This window comes from Numenius arquata, chromosome 1 (assembly GCF_964106895.1).
Source record: "Numenius arquata chromosome 1, bNumArq3.hap1.1, whole genome shotgun sequence".
NCBI lineage: Eukaryota > Metazoa > Chordata > Aves > Charadriiformes > Scolopacidae > Numenius > Numenius arquata.
In genome coordinates, this window is record NC_133576.1 from 108,259,811 (window position 1) to 108,274,035 (window position 14,225).

General features: G+C 41.1%; 1 protein-coding gene across 1 annotated transcript in view; it reads right to left on the reverse strand.

Annotated features, from left to right (window-relative positions):
- Positions 1-14,225, reverse strand: part of ENOX1 (ecto-NOX disulfide-thiol exchanger 1) — a 142,824-nt gene that overhangs the window by 127,730 nt on the left and 869 nt on the right. The window contains exon 2 of the mRNA XM_074149048.1: positions 13,718-13,855. Within this exon, the coding sequence (XP_074005149.1) occupies positions 13,718-13,855 (138 nt within the window). The remainder of the gene's footprint in view (positions 1-13,717; positions 13,856-14,225) is intronic.

Here is a 14,225-nt window from a genome sequence, read left to right on the forward strand (position 1 = left end):
GTGCAGGTGTACAGCCTGCTCCTAGAAATGTGCAGCACTCCCTTCCTTGCTCTGTGAGCAAACATATATTTGAGGAGCCGGCCATGACTCCACCTCTTCTCCCCCCCTTTGCACTCACAAAGCTTGATTTGTTATCGGCACACAGTCCCTGAGGTCAGGGCAGTGCAGGCTGTGAGCGGGCCTGGGCATTAAATGAGGGGGTTAATTATATGCGATGGAAAACACTTTTTTGGTTTGTTTGTTTGTTTTCTGGGTTTTCTAATCTAAAAGACAGATGAAGCCTGGTCTTTTACGGTCAGATTCATTTTTCTTTATTTTACTAACGCAAGGAAAAAAAAATTTACAACCTCTTATTCCTGCTGGCTCTGCAGATTTGTTCAAGTGGAAAAGGGAAACTGGGTCCTATTCTGGTCTGTATTATTGATGGAGAGGCTCTCTCCGCCTAACCCCGGGATCACTCTCTCCTCTTATGTTCATCTCCGGAACTCCAGGGGGGACAATCAAGGCTCCAACCACAATATTTGGCCAGCAACATTTTACTACTGGATTTTACTGATGCCAGAGCGAAAACAGGTTTGTTACCCTTTAAATCCCCAAATGAGTTTGCAGAGCGGGCAGTACTTGCAAACCTGTAAACTCTATTTATATGCAGCCATCAAGTAACATGGACTTGCCTGATATTTTCAATCTATAACACATCCATAAAAGAAAACTATGACAGGTTGTCATCTTTCGATCATAAAAGCACGGTGAGCAATAAAAAGAAGTCCTCTGGAGGACTTCTTTAGTTCATGCTTACTATATACATATGTGGATGAGACATTAAATACAGTATCTCAAGGCTACAGATGAAACACATCTTGGAAGCACAACAAATAGCAGGTCATGTAATCAAGTCTAGTGAGATGTGGCCCTCATGCAACGTGGCCCACAGAGGCCAGATGCCATTCTGCACCAGAAAATGTGAAATAATTGAGCTACGATAAGGTAAACAAACTAAGGAAATATGTGAAAACCCAAACGGGCTTTGAATTCTAACAAGAAAACACTGAGAAAATATAACTAGATCCACAACCTGAAGCTTGTTAGCAATAAGAAGGGAGAATTACAGTATACACTAACAGTGGCTAGAATATACAGACGTGTGATAATGTTTCTGTTACAAAGTCCTTAGAATAATGGCATCCCTCTGTTACTACTTGAGGTAGCTAAAAGATTAGTAGATATCTATTGCACTACAGAGATTGCCTTCAAATCCTCAACGGCGCTTTGTTGATGAAAAACTAGAGATCAGGTGAAAGAGGAGGCAGGGAGGTAGGAACACAACTGTCTGTTAAAGGAGCTGTGGTAAAAAAGCCTTCCACTGAGAACTGGGGGCCTCAAATCCCTGGATGAATAGTTGGAAGGACGGTTAGCTCTCATGTCCCCGATGAGCTCAACTGCTGAGGTAAAACACTGGAAGAGAGGCAGTCCCCATGGGACACCAAATGGTGTATATGAGTCATTTGTTATCCTCGTTTTGTTTTCTTAGCGCTGCACCTTTACATTTCTAAGGCGTGCACATGAGTAGAGGCACATGCCACCCCACCAGGCAGTGATGAAACAGCCTTTTACAGGGAAATATAAGCTGGGATCCTTCATGGAGATATATGTTCCCTCTTGAGGCCCACTACTAGAAACTTCTATTCATATATAATAGTCCCCTTGCCTTCAAGAGGACAATCTTTGTCATAATGATTACATGCCAGATTGTTTCTGCAGAATTGGATGGTTTGGTCTTGTTTTATCCTAATTCCGTCTTAAATTCCACTCAGACAGCAACAACAACAACAAAAACCAACAGAAACGTGGGCCATTTGCTCCTTTTAAAGGGAAAACGTAGGACACGTTCCAAACCACATTTAAATTTTAAAGCTCAGAATTAACACCTTGAATTTCAGCCAGAAATGATCTTAGTCTTGAGGCTGAAAGTCCTTAGTCTTGGGAGTCGATAAATCAGTCATGACAAGCCTGAACTGGCTATGGTTTATTATAAAATCAAGCTTGACTATCTACTTGAGGTAATTAGACAGACCAGAACAAAAGGACACAAAGTTAAAAGGCAACATATGTAGAAAGAACTGGAAGACATATTTTACTTTACACAGGCTGGTGAGTAGCAAGAATGAACTTGTACTTGAGATTTTTTCATATATTGAATTCTGGCTAATAAAATAAAGGGACCCTGCAATATTTATAATAAGCAATTTATTAAACCAGCTACTCTTGGAGCTGCTCAGCTGCAGATTCCCATTCCCTTCTGCCTGCACACAGCCCCCCTGACATCCAGGTGCAGCATCGGAGCTCTCTCCTCTCACAACCCATGATCCTTCTCTAAGTCTCTAGAGGATTACAAAAGTATTAAAAGCACAGTAAAGAAAAAAAGGATGCTACAACATTTATTACATTAAAAGACAGCAGCACTGTCTTTGGGTATAAACACACTAAATATCAGAAGAAAATAAAATAAAATGAAAGAAAATAAAATCTGGTCACCTTTTCCTGTCCTCTTGATTTTGGAGGTTTTATTGTTATTTTTTAAAGAATATTTATTTATGGTACTGGATTTTCTATCAGATAAAGTTGTAGGGCATTCTGCAATGTCTTAAAATACTTCTACAAAGTACACTTGAAGTGCCAAAATTGTTATCAAAAGGCCCCAGAAAAGAAAATTCCAATGATTATTCCTGGAAAGGGCTGTCACGCAAGTCCAAGTATAGATCAAGTCCCAAAACAGAGCATTTCCAATAGAAGGGTTAAATAGATTTGACAGATGTGGCTTAAAATAGGGTAAAATCTCAACACTGCAGTTGGTTATAATATTCCACATTAATTTCTAGTGAAATGAACCACTTGAAATACAATTGTCTCAGAGAAAACAGAAAAAGTTGGAGAAGCACATAACTTGCCCTCTCTGTCCACTCGAGTCTGGACCTCCCTCTTCTGAAATACAGCTCAGGCTGCCAGTTCTTTATAAAAAAAGATGACAACAAGCACATCTGCACCTTCTCCCACGGTGCTGTCTCCTCTAAATGCTAGCAAAGCTCTTTCCCTTCCCTTTTTCCAATCCTTCTCTAAAAATCACAGCAGCACAGTCAAAGAGGCAGAGCAGGTAGGAATTGTCGCCTTGTTTCTAATGAGCACAATAGAGTTGGCCTGTTTTTCAGTGCCTGACTCAGAATATCAGATAAAAAGAGTTAAACCGCTTTTTCACTTACCACCATATTACTGCTGTGCCCAGATACCTATAAAAAAGCTACATAATAGGCAGGCAGCTCCGTAATCACTGCTGCTTTTCATGCCAATCAGTATTATCCCATTGTTTCCATGCGGTCCCTTACCTACCTGGTTTATCTAAGTAAAAGAAAACAGACCATGTGCAATTTGGGCTGGGATTGACTCTTAAGTGTTCAGACAGTATTTAACTTACTGGAGCTTTCTATCTCTAAGACTTTTCTGAACACAAATAGCAAATAATTACTAAATAATGTAGGCATTGTGGTCAGGAGAGGGAGATTATTTATAAAAGAAAATCAGCTAGGGTCAAGAGAAGCATTTTTTAAGGAAAGAAAAAAAACTATGAATAAGAAATCTGCACATACAGGAAAGGCAGATAAAGTTGTCCTTATACAAACCGACCTATTAAATTTCTGAAGCCACAGTAAAAGAATATTTTTAATATTTGGGCAGAACACAATCTAAATACATGCTGCAGAGTATTAAAGCATATTGTATGTATTAAGTTTAATTATCTTTCACCTACACGTCCACTAACAGAACTACTCCAGTGACCAGCTGCTTCCCATTACAGAGACATTACTCAGAGCTGGTGATGTCACGCACATCATTTGTCACCACCGGAGCATGGGAAGGTGCAGTAAATCCACTGTTTATCTGAATGAAGTCAACATTAGCAAAGTATTATGTTACAAGCTCCCTCGCATGCCCGGGAATTAGGCTCACTGAAGCCCAACTTTATTCTTCTATGTGGACCATCAAAAGACATTTTTCCACACTGATTGCCTCTGGTGATATTTCACAGACGGGCTCCTGCAGCAAATTGGATGTGCATCTTTATGCACTTTGTGAGACCTAATTCTCATGCCATAAGCAAAGGGCATTTGAAGGACAGCTGGCAGAAAGGAAAGAAAGTCATACTTATGCCCTTCATCCCAAGGCAAAATGCAGAAAGCAAGCTTCTCTTGCTTGCTCCCCAGGGGCTGAGCTCCAAGCACCAACTTAGCCCACACAGGCAAAGAGAGAGAGCCTGACTTGGGAAGAACAAAAGATTTTATAGCCCTTGATTTGGGATGGCCGCCTGGGGATTCATTCATATTCAAGTCTTCCGCTTCCAAGGAAGTCTTGCTGGGCAACTCCATGGCCATCTGTGCCATCCTGATCACTGCGCTCTCCTGAGAGCACTCTGTGTGGATCAAGTTAACAGTCCTCTTGGGGTGGCTGTGCCCGTCTCCTGCAGGCCACGCACACAACCTGTTAACAGCTTTGGCTATAGGGCTTCAGGTACCATCGTCTTCCCCTTGCCACTCAGACACCATGACTGTGCTCAGCAGGCCACCGTCAAACAATCTGCCATTAACAAGCCATTTTTTCCCACATAAATACATAACCTTGTATGCATACCTTGTCTTTGATTAGTTAAAATGGTCAATTTGCTCTTTCTGTTGATTTCTATCCACAATGACTCAATTTTCCCCTGAGCAAACTGTACATCACACAGAGGTTACACTGGATTTCCCATGTCAGCCAAGGAACCTGGGATGCTTGGATGGGGAGTGATGTTTGAAGGGAAAGTGCTGCAAATAAGCTGCTTCAGCAGAAGTGAACAGTCAGTAGCAAATGGTTCCCAATAGCATCTTGGCTTACTTTATGCAGTGGGATTCTCATAATTACTCATGGGCTTTCTTGTCTAGAATAAATAAACACATGGAAAACAGTGGGAAATGAGGCTTTCCAAAATGAGATAAAAGATGGGGAAAACTTTTGCAAAAATAAAATATTTCCTTATGTTACTTTACTGTAACTTCAATTAGAAACATGCCAAACAGATTTTTTGTGGTATAATTACCAACAGCCAAGAATTAAAAAAAATAATAATAATAAAAAAAAAAAGCCAAAACATCCAAACAATATGGCTTGCATCATAAATTTATTCTGGTATTTTGAGACAATGAAGAAGAGTTATGCCAAATAGTGATCAGCCTGTTTAAACTGTTAACTGGCCCAGACAAAAGTATAACACCAGGGAGAGATATACCATATTCCAGAAAAATCCCTCACCCCACGTACAACACAAGCTTTGCACTTAGCAATTCCCCTTATGTGCCCCTGCTCACCTCTGAGTCTTGTTTATTTGGGACATTCAGCCCCTCATTCCATGTTAAAAATCACTATTTACCTTTAAGCACTGAGCAGATTTTCATCATTATCTTCATCCTTGGCCTCAATTAAGGTCTAATATAGAGGAGGCACTTGAATGACCTAAGAGGTACACTTAACCCTCAATAGTGTGTCAAAGGCACTTAGAGTTTCTGCCACATTTCCTCTGGCCGTTGAATCTCTCTCTCATCTCTCTGTTGTAACCTGACTGTGTTTGTTCCTAGCACTTTAATGTCCCCTGGTGTGAAGTCTCCTTGAGTAACACTCACATGATAGAAAGTGTGATTAACTCTGCAGGCGCTTTTCAGGTCAATGAAAAAAACCTGCTTGTTACACTAATATATAATACTCCTTTAGAGATGTTCCCAGTGGCTCTACATATTGGGATCCCCACAGTACCTATTCTCTTTCACTCTTGCTGCTCTCCTGTGTCTCGATAATAAAAATACATAGTTTTATCTGGGAACAAGCTTGACTCTAATCCTTGAGAGTATGTTTCACACCTCTTTAATTATTCTGATTGGTCATTCACATAATTTAATTGGTAAGTTTTTCCTCTTGACTAAAATGCAATGTTTCTGTAGTGAAGACAATAAAAATGAAGTACAAAGGAACTAGAGTAAAACTAGGAAAATTATATTATTTTCTTCAGAGTGTGCTTTACTACATTTCTCTTGCTCCAAAGGCTGGCTTGTTAAGGAAACACAATGCATAAAACAGGTTGGGAAGCCACAATAGCTGTAAAGATGCCTTCCGAATATACCTTGTAGCCTCGAGGGGTTTGCAAAACCTACGGAAAACTCTGCAGATTTCATTAAGACTTTTTATATCTTCTTTTACTGCCAGATGTCAGTAACACAGAAGCCAGTGCAGTGTTCAGAACATGGGTAAACACACTGTACCCTACTGTGCCGCTGGGCTGCTGAACTCTTCCAGCAGCTACGTGTGGTCTGCAGCTTACAGGGGAGGGGGAACACAAGTGCATGGGGCGCCTTCACCAGCTGCCTGTGCACTTCAAAGCTTACATCAGGAGCATGCTAAGCTTTAATCACAAATTATAGATGCTCAAGCATTTTTTCCTTAAAAAAAAAAAAAAAAAAAAAAAAAGTGGCTATCTGCAGGTCATAATACAAGTGGCTCACTTTAAAACTTTGGTGGATAGACCCTGTATCAATTAACAGGAGCTCAGTGTTAATTACAGAAAAGGAAGCTCTGTTTTGTTAGGCATGTCTTGGACGATTCAAGTTATGTGCTCATTGGCACACTGGTTCAGTGGCTAAGCAATGAAGTGTAGAAAAAGGAAGCTTTAATAGGTAATGGGATAGCATGGGTAAAACGAAATGAGACTGCCAGATGGTTATCAGTGGCTCCAAACCTCCAGTAATGGAGAGGCCACAGAAGATACACACGAGAGCTGGCAGAATCTTCTGGCCAGCTGACTTCTTAAAGTCTTCAGCACTGCTTAATGTACAGCCTCTCTTTGGGGAACTGCTGAATATAATCAAATATACCTTGATTTCCTACTTTATTTGATTTTTCTTCATTAACGTTACAAAAATAGTACACGACCAGAACAAAGAGGGATGTGTTTATAATTTAGTCGGCATATGATGATCTGCAGTCAACAATAATTCATAAAGCATGCCTCATCTATTTTATGGTAGAAAGACACTGAAGCTTAAAGGACTTCTCCATAGCCCAGGCAGTCTGGTGAGGGAATTCTTAAGTCTCAGCCCACCCTTGATTTTTCTCAAATAATCCCTACGTCTTCTCCTCTGCAAAAGAATCAGTGACCTCTTGAGATAATGGAGTGAGTAGGAGAAGGAAAAGTCATCATGCTAGTCCTCCCCCGATACGCCCATGACATGGAAAAATGCTTGAAGCTAATTGGAATCTGAATATAGTGATTGCCTTCATTTACAGTCTTCATTCTGAAGAAAGAGCGAGTCTGAATATTACATCTCTAAAGACATGGAGGCCTTGAGCTAATAAAATTCAGAGAGGGAAATTTAACCTCGTGTCTTAGGATTTAGGAGTCTCTAGATCAAAACTTCCCAAATTTTGCTGTTGTCAAAAAGTAATTCTGGGCTTGCAGTTTCAGGATTGCAACCACTTATTATCACAGGTGCTGCTTCCGAAAGGGAAGTTTTGCTGAGTTATGACTTGACTTGAAAATATAACCTCTATTTTGGGGAACCCTGTTCTATATATTAATAATCAAGAGGAGAGCCCATCAGAGGAAGAAGCACTTCAGCGCTGATTTGCCTTGTACATCTCTCCCTGTGAAGTATCTGATACTCAACACTGTCAAAAGCACAATCCTGAGCGGGGTGACCTGATTGGAACTGACAGCTCCTATGTTCCACTGAAATCAGGTCAAAAGACAAGTGTGTGTGGAAAGCAAAGACAAATGGAAAAACAGAAAGGTTGATGTAAGTGTCTAATATTTCATAACCTCCAGTGTCTAAAAAATACACGCCTGAGGCCACAAAAATGCTGTATGTTTTTTCTATACCTTTTGGTAAGCAAGATGTTAGGCTTCAAAGCTTCCTAGTCTCTGATTTCAATAGGATTTTGTACAAGTGGTCAAAGTCTAACTTCAGCAAAAACAAGATGGGAGGCCATTGCAAATTTTAATATCTTGAGGCTGAGGCATGTTGGCTGGACTCACATGGAAAAGTATGCCTTAATAATTATCCTGTAAATAAGTATAAGGCCTTCCATTCAAATATGAGGAAAAACTTCTTTACGGTGAGGGTGACAGAGCCCTGGAACAGGCTGCCCAGGGAGGTTGTGGAGTCCCCTTCTCTGGAGATCTTCAAGACCCGCCTGGATGCAGTCCTGAGTAATGTGCTCTAGGCAATCCTGCTTCGGCAGGGGAGTTGGACTAGATGATCTCTAGAGGTCCCTTCCAACTCCAACAGTTCCGTGATTCCGTTTTCAGGCATAGCCTTGACTTCTAGGCAGATCTATAACTTTCATCTTGGATGTCTGCCCTTGTGGTTTGTTATTTTTCTCTGTAAGAGCACAAATATGTGGCACAGGGCATGAGCTTAACTAAGTCTAAAATAATTGCCACCTATGTACCACTCTTCAGGTTCATTTGTACTGGGGAACTTTTTGACATATACCATTTTTGCCTAACGAATGTTTAGGTCATCTAAGTCGTTCTGGAGGAAAGCATCTCAAAATTGCTTCATGTTTTTTCAAGGCAACAGTTCATTAGTGAAAGGAGAACTAAACTGAACTAGAGAAGTAAATAATTTTCCTGGCAGGATGTCTTCCTTTAGAAAACAGGTGACCTGATGCCATTTGCTGAAACAAATGAAAGCATAAGAACACTAAATTCAGCAATGCCAAAACTGCCTTTAAAAAAGCACCAATGCAAAAGCAAAATAAAACATTCTCAGCGGCCTGAGGTCACTGAGTTTTTCTGCGAATCCTAAAAAGTAACAAAACAGCAGGCTTGAATGTACTTGAAAGATGTGCTTGAATCACAGTTGCTGAGTGCACAAAGAGGATTCAGATCTCAAAAAGGTGAAGTACTAACTATCCTTCCCCTCTCACCTGACAATTTTGCTCAAAGTCTCAAAGCGTAGAAAACAGCATTTTTAAGGTCTGGATAATTCAAAAGGAGTTTAGCAGATTTTCTCCAACCTTTCCAGAATTTTTTTTTCCTCTGGGCTGAGACCAACCGTGAGAAATTTCAGCCCAAAAGGCAATTTTTTGGAAAAAATTATAACCTGCTGAAAGGGGAGGTTTAGAATGAAAGCGCTTCTCACCCATAACTATTCCATATCAATCTTTAGCACTTTAACTAATGCATTATTAAACTACAGTTTATTGTATGAATTATGTATATATAATGTATAAATGCAAATATTAGTGTATATGCAATGCAGTAGCCAAATATTATGGAAAAAGGTGAGCCTTCCGAATAACAGTAAGTGTAAGCAAGAAATATGTAGAAACAGAAGAGATATTATACAACTATTAACAAGAATCCATCTCTACAAATGAAAAGCTCTGACATTTGCCCAGATCAAAAATCCAATTTTGCAGCGCTGGGAGATAAGGAATTAAATAGAGTGCAGATATCATCTAAACTGGTATTAAAAGGTTAGCAGTGCTTAAAATTGATTAGTTACCAAGACCAGGCAGCCTACATCCCAGGCTGTGAGAATAGTATTGGCCAGATGTTGCAGAAGCTTTAGTTGTGATTTTAACAAACTCTCAGGCTAGGAAAGAACTCCTCAGATTGCAAAGTGGCGACCATAACTCTGTTACAAGGCACACATCCCAGCATGGTACACAGCAGCAAAGTTAACAAAAGTTGGGGAAAAAAAACCCATCAAAAATCTTTAAAAAGGCTTAGTAGATCACACAGGTTCCTTACCTAAGGGGGAAAAAAACCACCCTGCATTTAGGAATTAGGATCCGGTTGCTTTGGGCAAGGAAAGGCCGTGAATGGATAAGTCCTTTGGAAACTGAAAGATCAGAGAACTAAGAGATATGTCAGGATATAGATGAGTACCATACACCAGATTTCAGACTATGGCAGGTTCATAGAATCATAGAATGGTTAGAGTTGGAAGGGACCTTAAAGATCATCGAGTTCCAACCCCACTGCCATGGGCAGGGACACCTCCACTAGAGCAGGTTGCTCAAAGCCCCATCCAGCCTGGCCTTAAACACTTCCAGGGATGGGGCAATGTAAAGATATGGGGTTATTTAAAGCTATCCAGGAAAGATCACTCTCTCTCCAAGATTAATCTAAAATCCTTACTGCTTTCTTAGCTGTCATCAAGGTAGAATAAAATGAGTAAGATAAATTTTTAAAGACAGACAAAAAGTTAGCACTGGGACATAGAATCATAGAATCATAGAATGGTTAGAGTTGGAAGGGACCTTAAAGATCATCGAGTTCCAACCCCCCTGCCATGGGCAGGGACACCTCCCACTAGACCAGGTTGATCAAAGCCCCATCCAGCCTGGCCTTAAACACCTTCCAGGGATGGGGCATCCACAGCTTCCCTGGGCAACCTGTTCCAGTGCTTAACCACCCTCACAGGAAAGAATTTCTTCCTAATATCTGATCTAAATCTCCCCTCTTCCAATTTAAAACCATTACCCCTTGTCCTGGCACTACATTCCCTGACAAAGAGTCCCTCTCCGGCTCTCCTGTAGGCTCCCTTCAGGTATTGGAAGGCTGCTACGAGGTCTCCCCGGAGCCTTCTCTTCTCCAGGCTGAACAACCCTAGCTCTCTCAGCCTGTCCTCATAGGGGAGGTGCTCCATCCCTCTGATCATCTTCGTGGCCCTCCGCTGGACCCGTTTCAACAGGTCCATGTTTTCATCTCCAAGAAACGTCACAGATGACAGTAGCAAAAGCAATAGGTGACTGCTGACAAAGATAAGTTCATTACTAGGATTAATAGCAAAACAAAATGAAAAAAGTCATAAAGGACAAAGGACTAGTTAGATATTTGGTCCAACATGGCGATGCAAACTCTCACTGAATGCAGATACAGTAAATGTATTATAGCAAGTAAGTCTACAAGTCTTTTTACAGTAAATTGTGGTTTTGCCATTATGGATTTGCCATGAAGTAAATGTGTCAAAAACTTATGAATCTTAAGGAAATATAATGAAGTGTCAAAGCACCTATTTACTTTGAAAATACAAGAGAGTCTCAAACAAAGGAAAGCAAAAGGAAAGAAGTTATTCTGCACCCATAGAGAAATCAGGCAGCACTTCAGTAATTAATATTTATTACTTATGGCACCTTTCATACATTGAAAATGCTGAACAAATACCAACTGACCTATACAACACTCCTACAATATGTGATACACATAATTATGGAAATTATAGTAGAGAGCTGGCAATGAAATAAAGTGCTAGAGATCCTCCCTTGTGGGGAAAAGCATTGCACATGAGATGAGGCTGCCATGTAGGGACTACACAGCACACCCGAGGACATAGTTTACACAGAAACTGGAGAGACAGAAGAAGAGGGGAAGACAAAAAGGTGGGCAAACCTCCACGGGTTACGCATCCGAGATGCTTATAGATGGAAGCAGCAAAAGCTGGTTTGGACATGTGGCTATTTTCAGGTTTGGAGATAATCACATTCAAGTTGAGTGCAGCACCTGCAGGCAAAGCCCCACCAGAAAATGGCAAAAGCTGGCTCCCCACCAGCATGCAGAATAATAAAATGTCCTGAGTTGGAAGGGACCCGCGGCGATCACTCCACACAGGACAAGTTAAACCATAAATTTTAGAGTGTTGTCCCAACGCTTCTTGAACACCAACAGGCTTTGGGCCCTGAGGAGCTAGTTCCAGTGCTTCACTGCCCTCACAGTGAAGAATTTTTCCCTAATAACCAATCTGAACATCCCCTGATGCAGCTTTAAGCCATTCCCTTGCATCCTATCACTGGACACCAGAGAGAAGAGATCAGCACCACCCTCTCCACTCACCCTCACGAAGAAGCTGTAGACAGCAATGAGATCTCTCCTCAGCCTTCTCTTCTCTAAGCTGAACAAATCTAGCGTCCTCAGCTGCTCGTCTTTAAGTCTTGCCCTCTAGACATTTCACCATCTTTGTTGCCTCTCCTTGGACACACTTGAATATTTTTATACCCTTTTCACCACACACAGCGCTCAAGGTGAGGCTGCACCAATGCTGAGTAAAGTGAGACAATCACTTCTTTTGACCGCGTAACTACACTGTGCTTAATGCACCCCTGGTTGGCCCTTTTGGCCACCAGGGCACATTGTTGACTTGAGCTTCCCATCAACTGAAAACTCCAAATCCCTTTCTGCAGGGCTGAACTCCAGCCTCTTGTCCCCCATACCACACATATATCCAGGATTACACTGTCCCAGTTGCAGAATCCAGCATTTGTCCCAGTTAAACATCATACAGCTGGTGATTGCCCAGTGCTCTGATCTATCCAGATGTTTATATTAGGCTTCTCTACCCTCAAGGGAATCAACGGCTCCTCCCAATTTAGTATCATCAGCTAACTTAGTGTGAACTCAACTCCTGCATCCAGGTCATTGATAAAAACATTGAAGAGAACTGACTCCCCAGGAGCGGATGGCTTTGCTTGTTTCTTTTAATTGGGAGCATGGGGTTAAAGCCAGAGACCAAGAATCAGTTCATGGCCTCCACCAGCTAAACTCTCTGCTTGAGACTGATTCATTATAAATCAGCTTTCTTGCAGCTTAGTTTACCCGCCTGTAAAACAGGTAATTCAGAGCCAGATCGTCAGCTGTGAACTGGCACAGCTCCACTCGGTTCCCAGTCTCAGAAGGGGACATATTTGGCCAAAATTAAGTGTCACGCATCCCTGGTGAGGCAGGCTGAGTGATTTACATCATGAACTGGCTCACCGCATCCATGTCTACATGGATGGGCACAGACGTGACAGGATGCTGCTCGGATCCAGATGTTGCACAGCTCTTCTTAAGCTGAAGTGGCAATGCAGCTTCCAGGGGGGATCTGTCATATGCCTGGCATGTGGCTTGTGTCTAAAGGGCACCCACCCATATAAAAATAGTTTTTCTCTATCTCACAGGAGCAATGAAGTTTTATTAATCCCAACTAATAGTTGTCAATGAAGTCTGATATCTTCAGGCTTGTCTGTGAAACATTGCTAATTTCAAAATATTATTTTTACTACTGCTAGAATAAGCAATCCCCTGCAAAGCTCTCCCAAACTGTGTTTGGGAAGTGAAATAACAAAATCAAACAAGAACAACCTCCTGAAATTCAATTTATGGAGTCAGGCAGAAAGTAAATAAGCACACACTTGATAGGAAAGCTTCACTAATATCAACTAAACATATGAATTGAACGGGCTTCATAATTTTCTGCCCAATTAAACATAACCTGAAATTCTTTCTTCGGTCAAGAGTTCCCAGCCCAGGGTATTCCTTGGCAGAACCTCAAGACATCCTGCTTGAGCAGAGGAACCGAAAACAAACATTTCTCTTATGTGACCTGCCTCCTCGTCTTGACCCAGTATAAGGATCGATGGTTTAGTTGTTTAATTTCCCGAAAGATTTTTGGCTTTTCCACAAGATTAAAATATAATATGGATTATATGCCTACTAAAAGAAAAGACTAATACACAGTATGCAATATTAATCATAGGTGATGTTTTCAGAATGTAAATATATAACATCCTTGGAAATAATTCCAGATGTTTTTAAAAGGACCCAAAGAATTAATGGACTGGCACAAGAGATCTCTTTAAAACAGAAAAATCTTACCTGTCACAAGCTGTTGTCCAGCTAGTCCTACTGGAACCATCCCAAGGTTATTCATAGCTGTGGCCCAAGCCGTTGGATCAGTGACTGACATGTTAAGTTGTGTGGTATCTATAGCTATACTTCCCAAACCATCAGCTGCTGCAAGAAAAGAAACACATTGTGAGTGAAAAAGTAGAAAACACACCAGGATTTTTGACTCAAACCTGCAGTGAAAATGAGGTATCATAACTACTGCTTATTTTGGGTTTGTTTTGTTTCTTAATTATGATTCACCTTTTAGACCATTGATAATAGGGCTTGGTATTTGCATAGCAAAACATAAAGACATTGGAAACATTCAACAGACATAAAACGAAACAAGAGTGGTTCAGGCTGCTTATACAGCAAACATTTTCAGCATGAGGACAATGAAGCAGTGGAACAGGCTGTGCAGTTGCTACCCTTGGCAGCTTTCAAGACTCACCTTGATAAAGCCCTGAGCAACTGGTCTGACCCTATGGCTGGCTCT